The sequence below is a fragment of the Mixophyes fleayi genome, chromosome 3, assembly GCF_038048845.1.
Source record: "Mixophyes fleayi isolate aMixFle1 chromosome 3, aMixFle1.hap1, whole genome shotgun sequence".
NCBI classification, from domain to species: Eukaryota; Metazoa; Chordata; class Amphibia; order Anura; family Limnodynastidae; genus Mixophyes; species Mixophyes fleayi.
In genome coordinates this window covers 40,074,297-40,083,855 of record NC_134404.1, presented here as the reverse complement: position 1 = coordinate 40,083,855, position 9,559 = coordinate 40,074,297, and the positions used below count along the sequence as shown (strand labels likewise).

Sequence of the window (9,559 nt, the reverse complement as noted above, 5' to 3'; positions counted from 1 at the left end):
AAGGGATCTGTTGTGAGTCAAACAAAGTACAAACTTTTCTAGACAACTAAATAAAATAAAATAAAAAAGTGAATTAGGATATTTTCTTATGGCTGAAATACTGGAGTCCACCTATTAACAGTTAAATACATAAAATAAAACCATTTATGTTAAAAGGTAGAGAAAAGTTAAAAATACTTCAGCACTTTTCAGAGTAAATCTCACTGACCCATTAGCACAGTAATTAATCCACCCTAACATAGAATAAATCACATTTTTTTTATTATTATTTTAATGTTGCTAATATAATAAAATCGCAAAATCTCAAGCGTAGTTGACTGTTTAATTGCATCAGTACTATTTACAGTGGCATAGGCACATACATTTTAGGTGCTGAGTAAAAAAAAAAAAAAAAGTAACACACACACATTTTATTTAACAATACATTCTTTGTGATTCAAGGAAAAAGACACATTTATATACATATAACTTACATTATACAAGAATATTACATTTAGATATATATATAAAAAAAAACAACAACATAATATTTACTCATTTACAAACCACCTGCATTGTTACAAACACTCTTGGTACAAATCTGCATTGAATTCTCATTTGTGTTAATTCTTTGTTAATTTTTCCTTTTGACTCCCTTGTACATGATTAACTGTTAATTATAATTCATTAGCACTTTGCTGAAAAGGATTCCCGTTGTCAAGATACTTTTTCAGGAGTGTGTTGGCTGGGGAGGGAGGGGGGTCATTATGACCTCTGGTACTTCAAACAGCAATACGCTTAAGTAGAGTGAATCAGACGTTACCCTTGAAAACTCCTAATAAAGTCTAATCCTAACAGATAAGCAATTGTCATCTTGTACGAGCCTGCCCTCTTTCTGATTAATTGCTGGTCGTGTTTGAATGTGGGACCCCTCTATTATTTATGAGCTAGATAAAGATGAGTCCTTTAACCGGAAAAAAAAGACTGTTTACTGAACTCACTCAGCAAGTACATTACAACCCCGTTTGTTTTCTTTTAATTATTTACATATATTCCTGGTAGACAAATAAACACTTCAGGGCAGACAGAGAAGGCTGGATAAAGGGAATACACACAGACACAAAACGTGTGTGTTTTTTTCTCGAGTACTGGTCAAACATTTAAAGAAATACAATTAGAACATAGGTAATAAATAGGAAGAAGAGAATTAATGTTAATTGCAAAAGGAGAGGCTGTCCTAATGAGTCTGAAGCCATTTCATGACCTTTAATTCACTCCTCTGTCCATGAAATCTATGGCATGTAGTGACCCAAACAGAGATCAGCTTTGATAAGTTAGTGCAAGTTGATAGTAAGGAAATCCAAATACGTCAATGGTTGCTATGGGTTACAGCGATATTGTTTAATAACCATGATGATTATTACCCTGTATGTATCCTGATAGTGATATCAATCATGTGCACAGAGGTGTTAAGTGTCTTGGCTTGGAGCAATATATGACATAATAATGGTAAGACTGAAGCAGGCTGTACATGGTACAAGGTGATGGGTACATGGTACACCTTGATACAAGGTGCTGAAATTATTCTCATTTTTTTGGGTGCGAGAATTTAATGAGCAAAAATAAGTCATTCGATAATGAAGACTTTTCCATGTGTGGCTTGTAATAGAAATCTCCCAAAAGCTGTGAAAAATGTATATTCGGGCTTATATTAAAGATCATGTGACACGATTTAAGTGAAAATTGAATATTAAGGCAGTGGTTTATAGTATACATCACGAGATAGGATTTAAACAGACACATGTAACTAGGTCTGAAATATTAAGGGGGAGGTGTGAGTCGGGTATCAATAACCTGAACCATTTAATAATAACATTGTAAACATTCTATACAGGGATTTGTAATGTTGAACATGTCTTCAGTTCGTGTATGTATAATTAACTACTTATACAGTCTGTAAAATAATTGGATGCAGATACGGAAATTATAACGTCCTTCAAGTAAATTTAAACTATGGATCCTGCTATGCTATAAATCAGTCTATGATAGGCTACAGGTATTAAAGTTATTACATCAATTTAAGATTATTGCAATTCTCAAGCGTGATATGTTCTTTAGCCGTGGGATCCAACCTAAAAGAACATGATTAGTAGTATAGTATTCGTATACTTATGATTTCATCTGGATAGCAGTACTGATTACTATGCAAAGGTTATAGGTGTGCAGCCTATAGAACTACAAGTTGCAGCATGTCCTATCAGGCCAGTGTTGTGTAGCTACTAGTCTCAGACGTCCCGACAGCACTACAGGTCAAGGCATGCGGCGACTAGTGGCTACACTCTTGAGTTCTTGTCATGCTGAAACTTGTAGTTCTTTAGCAAATGAAAGTCACGTTATGTAGTCTTCCAGTCCCTGTAAGTCAAATGTTGTATTGTCAGATGACAAAATGTGTCTCTCCTGAATGTCTAATTTCTCCTATGCCAAATAAACACCTCTGATGTGAACAGCTGGCTAAAATCAAAGACTATCTAATCAACATTTACTTGTCCGAATTGCAGCTGATACAAATACGGATCGGTAACAATAGCAAAGACGGGGGGGGGATAGGCTGATTTCTTGCACCTCTGACTGTGTGAAAAGGAACCGTTTGTCGGTGCTCATGTTATTTGTTTTTCACACTTTTTGCAACCTAATAATATCTGCTAGTAAAGCCGAGTCCTACTTCAGGCCAGCAGACTGGGATGTGTATCCACCGAAATGTGCCCTTTGTGGATTCAAAGGTGATTTATTTACTTATCAATTTATTTATTGACCTAAGTGCGACACAATAATGCCTCTGTCGCCCTGTATTAAATTAGCCGCTGACGTCACTGTTAAGACTCCCTTGCTGGAAAAAAACCGGTTTACAAAAAACGACTAAAAGTAAAATATGTGAAAATGTATTTCTCCAATCCGGTCCATGCATGCTACAGCAAAGCAGCTTTACTAGACTAAGCCCAAAAACCTATTCTTTGCATCCAGAAAATAAAAAATAAAAACCTTAAGGTTTTGGGGGTTTTTTTTCCAGAAAAGAGATTCAACAATAAACAAAAGGGGGTGATACCAGCCATGCAATCACTGTCTGTCCTCGACGTTTTGTCTGGTGTTTCTGAGAGCTTTAACACACTGGGCCTTATTTAAAATTTGGGAATTACTTCTATTGCTGCAGGAACCAGAAGGAAAGGAGTAAAATTTCGATCTGTTCCACGGAATTAATTTTAATTTATTTAGTAATTTTCCCTACCACTGTTCTATGCAGGCCAATTCTGCTGAGTATGTGAGCAGCTTTGAAAAGCATGGTGACAGCACCACCTCTTGGCATACAGTCTGTGAGTGCCATCACATCACTTTGTTCTCTCTGGTCTCTGGATTAAATTAAATTCCAAGCAAAGCAAGTTCTATCCAAGTTCCAAGGAACGGGGAAGTGTTCTGCAGCTCAAGTCCCCATTTGCGTTTTTTTTGCATGTAATAACTGTAGACTTAAATAGTTTTCTGTCCTAGTTCTTTTTTTATGCATAGAGTTCAGCATTTAATTTTCGAAGGCTTTAGTTCTTTAACTTGTGTGTGAAGAGTTTTGTGAACCGCCAAAGTCCTTGATTGACAAAATCCTTTGCCGCACTCCTGACACTTGAACGGTTTCTCTTTAGAGTGGATGTACCTGGAATATACAAAGGTTCAATTGATTTCATTTTATCTATTTATATAGCTTCACCACACGACAACGGAGTCTATGTAACCTGTGGCTCTCTAGCTGTTCTAGAACTACAAGTTCCAGCATGCCATGACAGTTTGTAGTCATAAAATAACAACTGGGGAGCCTTCTGGAACTTGCAAGTATATTTTGAGTGGCAGGCTGGAAATAACGTGCTAGATATATCCTAAAATTATTTATTCGCTTATTTGGAAATGGTTAAATTGCATAAAAAATATTAAAGGGACAGTTGTTATTAGTTGAGATAAATGAACCGTGTCCATTACCTGATTTTTACCGGGACCATTTAAAAATTACTGGTTGTGTTCCTATGGGATTTATTTTACAAGTTTTACTCATAACCTGACATCAGCCATATGTAGTATATTAGTCGAAATTGAATTGTTACCTGTGATCTCTCAGATGGTCCTGTCTTCTGAAAGCCTTATGGCAAATATCACAGGTGTAGGGTCTTTCATCCGTGTGGGTTCTTTCGTGGATTAAAAGGTTATAGGATTTGGTGAAATGTCTCCCACAGAATTTGCACACGAATTCTTTCTTGGTTTTGGAAGGTAACCTCCCACGCGTGGGTTTCTTCTCAGGGGTGAGCTTGGTGACGTCGAGGAGGGTACCCATAGTTGCCGGAGAGCCCTGTCCGTCCAACTGACTCAATTTACAAGGGTCCTCCTGTGTGGCAGCTACTGCAAGGTTGGCAAAGTCAAACCTGGGTTTGGACTTAGTGGGGTAATTTGTAGAATCGTGTTTGGGGTGGATAACGTGAGGAAAGAGGGGGAACCCGGGGATCTGGAACCTGGTGTCTATCAAACTAGAAGCTCCTGGCACTTTGGAGAAGGAAGACCTGGGCAAGTGTAATGTTGGGTATCCCAAAGTCCACTGGTGAAGATGCACTGCGTGCAGGGCACTGAACCCATACAAGTTGGGGATATGATCGGCGGGCACTGGCAGACCATTGAACGCTTGTAGGAAGGAATAGTTGGTGAGCTGTAAAGATGGGTGAATGGGCACCGGAGCTGGCAGCGTTTTGCTGGCCATTGTTGGCACGGATGGGACTGATATAGGACGGTTTCCAGAGGGACGGCTGGTGAAAAAAACAAATGACATATTTTATAAAGACGCTGGTGGGCTAAATACACTAGGCGTACATTATAGATCTGATTATACTAGCTAATAATTTATTATAAGACAAACAGAGAGAGAGGGGCACATAATTATTAGGTTTAGGAAAAACTAATTTCCACCAGGTGTGTAATACTCCAGACATGGGAAATATGAGTTTCAGCTGTTGTGGAACTACAAGTTCCAGCCTGCGCTGGCAGCTAGCAATGTAGTTTCACAACAGCTACAAAGCACAAGTTGTAAAACCCGACTTTAAAATATGCATCTATATTTGTGGAAATTGCTTAATTTAAATTGAAGGAGACTTTTTTTTTTCATAGTACATTCTTGTTACAATTGCTTGAAACAGGTGCAAACCCTGTAGATTCTGGGTGCATTCAAATCATGGTTTCAATTATTTAGTCCTACTCGATGGACACAATGTTTTTAATTTATTATATATATATATATATATATATATATATATATATATATATATATATATATATATATATATTATAATCACTGATGCGTTGTCATTGCTCGAGAAACTACTAGATAGTATAAGAAATGTCTTACCAGGATATTAAATATCTGCTGAACTATCCCAAGGGTCACTAAGGACCTCTGTGTCCTCTTGGTGGAACCTAGGATGAGGAGACAAGCATGTTTACAGAGTCCTACTACCATGTCCATTGCGGACATATAGAGAGTTTCTGATACTTTAAAAAATCACCATAAAATAATTGCAATATATTTATGTATAAAATTAAATAAGCGCTCTCCCGATTCGTCTAAGCTGAGAGACGAATTATGTTGCCACTAAGACCTTTCAGGGTCCAGAGTATAACGCTTTAAAATCAGTTCTTGGTGGCCAATAAAGGGTTAATTTAATATACCGTGATTACATTTAAAACGAGCACCAGTATTTCATCCAGCAATTCGAAACACGCAAATTTGAAATGATTGATTGCTACAGTGTGTTTGACTGATTCACTAACACATCTAAATATCTCGCAATATATCGTGCCTAATGGAATCCCTTCTCGACACTGTTCCACGGTAATCGTGCACACATTTGAAAAATATCGTTCCTATTATATGGCTTAAATACAAGTTAACAATATAAGGGGCTTTAAAAGTCATTAATAAAGTGGTATGAAAAATATACATAAACAAAAAAAGATTATTTTAAATTCATACGTGTGTTCTATTGTCAGAGATCCATTTTACCTAAGTAGAACCTATGTTACAAATCGCCATAGTAATCTGTATCCTGGCTCTTTATTTAAAAATTGATGCCATCTACAATTTATAGTGTTAATTTCATTATTTGTAAATAATTACGTGCTATTTGTAGACTGCACAGATGCACATGTTCAATTATTGTACAATTAAACATTTGTTTTGTTTTATGGATTGTAGTCTGGTTTATAGATGACGTAAATTCTATGTTGAAGTAAAGCAAATATCCAAATTTACACTTCTATGGGTAACAAATTAAACGTTCAAAAAATAATTGACTTAAATATTGATGGACCCCTTAAAACCGTGATATACATAAACATACTGTGGAGGTGTCACTACTGTTTGTTTGTTTTTTGGGAGATGGGATACAAATCAGAGCTCTTTGAATACGTCCCAGTATCCTTGCATCGTATCGCCTCAACCTTCAATTTTGGGTCATGTAAACAGATGTATCTCTACCTTCAAAAAGTTTCTGGGTGAGTTATCTGTAACCTTCAGCAATAAAAAGTACAAGTTTTAAACAGAAGACTTGGTTGCTGAGTAATTGAGAGCAGGCCACTTAAGTACTGACACAAGGCTGAAACAAAACTAGCCCTGCCAAGATAAATTTACCCTAGAAAATGGGATCATAAACTTGAAAGAGTACATCTGTCCTCAGACCCTTTATAAGGTTTCGTAAGCCTGCTAATATAAATGCTCACTTGCCATTGTGTGAAACTATGTAGGAGATAAAGTTATTGCTTTTTTTTTTTTTAGCAGAGAATATGAGTTTTTTTTTCCTTTATCGCAAAGTTTGTAGAAAGAAAGAGAAGTCTCCCTTTGAAAGACAATCAATCACAGGGCTAATTGCTTGGGCTGTAATCTGTATAGTGCAATTCAGTTTGATTATGCGGTCAATTCAAATTGACTATCACAGGGGTTGCAATGATTTTAACCACTTAATCAGCAGTAGTGTAAAGCAAGTTATGCAAGATATTTGAAAAATCATATACATTCACCATGCACATTAAAAACAAACTTTTCATAGTTTACCTATTCCTAGTGGAACTCTTTTTTGTAGTGCTTTTTAAGTTATTTAAGTATTAGACCCCTAGAACTTCAAAGCAGAAATTCAAGAGAAGCATAATCAATATATAATTTTAAACAATATTTGTAACCCTGAATAAATAGTCAATAAATTAATGAGAGGGATTAAATTACATGTCACAAAAAATATTAAGTCATGAATGCATGCATTCAATATATACATCTACATCTATAATGCATACACAGACTACTTTAGTATTCACTAATAATACAGAATGTTAGACCCAAAGACACATTGTCAATATATTATCAGCAATAGATGTAGGGTTTGTATACTGCTTATCTATCAGATAAATTGTTACTCAAAGAAAATGCAGTTAAATCCCACAGCTCACATTAAGTCAAAGGATATAAGTACCTGTTGGTCCATTCAGCGTATTACATCTGTAGTGCATGCTGAATTCAAAATTATATATTCAATATACCACATCTCTCTTTAGTTCCTGGGATAAAACAACTCTTTCACAAGAGACGTAGTTTACCAGTATAATAAAAATAAGTGTTCATCTCATGCCCCATTTTACTAAACAGACCAATAGCTTTTTAAACTCTGACATCTCGAGGTTAAGTTTCTGCATCCATATCAGAATGAAGAACAACATTTTAATTTTCTTATAATATTATCACCTTATGTCAGGTCACGAGATGCTTTTAAATGTTAAATTATGGAAGGCAAAGTCAATATATGTTCCCTATTGTAAGAAAACGTTTTATTAACTCATATTCACTTTACTTGCTACACATTGCCACGTCTCTTTACCCATAACATCATCTTTTCTAAAAACAAAACGCCACATGCACCTGTTTATAAAGTTTGAGGGTGCCATTTAGTGTTCTCTGAAATATTAAGCAGAATAAAACACCATCATTTTATTACAGCAGTATAGCAAAGGTTAGATCAACTCCTGATGCTCTAATTAGCACAGACACAGTAATATAATATATATATATATATATATATATATATATATATATATATATATTAGTGCATGATACGTGTGTGGCTCTAAAGAGATGACAGCACTTGTCAACTTTAAACGCACTTTTGCGAAACTTTTACCCTATATAAAGCAGCTGTCCAAATTCAGTGACATTTAAATCCTATATACTTCTCCATCAAACACACCCAGAAATGCAAAATAACACAAAAGTAAATGACATGCCACACAAAGCAAGGTAAACATGGGTTAGATCTCTGGAATCTCAGATCACTTCATAATCTATAAATACATTAACTTGAAAGCTTATAATGCAACATCCCTCACAGAAAAATCCTGGAATCTATACACTAGCCCACCTACCCCATCCGAGAAGGGAAACATCCCACAGACCTATCATGTAAGCCAAAGAGTTTCTCAATGTTGTGCACAAGAGTGAAGAAAGTGGTTTGTGGATGAGAGTAACTTTACCTAAATCAGGTATCAGGTTCCTCGATGCTAGGGCTTGTTGAAGTGTTATAGATGGGGAAAGGACAAACGGAGTTCCCTGTAAAGTGTTTAGTAGCCAGAAGCAGGGAGAACACAGCTGTCATGCTCTATCCCTGCTGTTCTGCTGGTGGCCGGGCTCTTAGCTCAAGATCCAGGCTTTTCAAGTGACCCACAGACTCATTCTCCAAGAGCCTGCAGCTCTGTGACTCCGGACAAGACTTTCTAAAACTCAACTGAACTTTATCTACCAGCCGCCTCCTTATTTTAAGCGGCCACCACGCGTGCGCAAGAGCCAGCCTCAGCCAGCCCCTTGCTAAAAGGGGGAGTTTATATCAGAGAACTATTACATGTTCTGTCTCTCCTGCTTATCCCATACAGATGTTGGCAACCTGTGGTTCTCTCCGGTTGCTGTGGAACTATAACCCTCAGTGCTGAGACTTGTAGTTCCACGGCAGACAGACAGCAATCGGTTGCTTAAGTTTGCCATGCACAATATTGCAAAGTGCTATGCACACCCTGGGATTGGAATAATGCTTCTCAGATGATAGCTTTGTACGAACATGTTACGTAAACTTTGTAATTGTATTTAAGTTATAGATAGAAACATAATATAAGCAAGCAGGGGGAGATCTAAACATACTTTTCTTGTGTGCAGTAAGTACTTTTTTCTCTTGCCATCTACTCAGAGACACCAATTTGTTGAAATACAAAACAAATGGAATATGGAGATATACATTGATTTCTTTGCACTTAATATTATGCAGAACAAGTAACCTTTAACATATATCCAAAATTATGCAGTGCCTATTAATTAAAAATAGCCCAAATATTTCGTGTTTCATTCCAAGTTGGATTTAATAGAACCTTTTTATATTAACATATTGTCAGTATAAAATATATGTTGATTTTATAAAATTGTTAGGTGTTGCTAGTGCGTTATGACATCACTACTATAATACCGTTTGGACATATA

The 9,559-nt window shown here is 36.3% G+C and overlaps 1 protein-coding gene across 2 annotated transcripts; it reads right to left on the bottom strand.

Moving 5' to 3' along the window:
* Positions 1–308: 308 nt before the first annotated feature.
* On the bottom strand, positions 309–8,807 carry OSR1 (odd-skipped related transcription factor 1). 2 transcript variants are annotated; one of them, XM_075201392.1, is made up of 4 exons: positions 8,569–8,807; positions 5,405–5,472; positions 4,119–4,808; positions 309–3,676 (listed from the first exon to the last, which is right to left on the bottom strand). In XM_075201392.1, the coding sequence occupies exons 3-4, from the start codon at positions 4,760–4,762 to the stop codon at positions 3,541–3,543; spliced, it is 780 nt and encodes a 259-aa protein (XP_075057493.1). In that variant the 5' UTR covers positions 4,763–4,808; positions 5,405–5,472; positions 8,569–8,807; the 3' UTR covers positions 309–3,540. The 2 variants fall into 2 exon arrangements, with proteins under 2 accessions (XP_075057493.1, XP_075057495.1); XM_075201394.1 differs by lacking the exon at positions 5,405–5,472.
* Positions 8,808–9,559: the final 752 nt, after the last annotated feature.

Bases quoted from the DNA above. Each gene is read 5' to 3' on its own strand.
- OSR1 (XM_075201392.1), bottom strand. From the start codon at position 4,762: ATGGCCAGCAAAACGCTGCCAGCTCCGGTGCCCATTCACCCATCTTTA. The intron at 3,677-4,118 runs GTAACAATTCAA...TGTATATTCCAG, and splicing joins GACCATCTGAGAGATCACAG to GTACATCCACTCTAAAGAGA.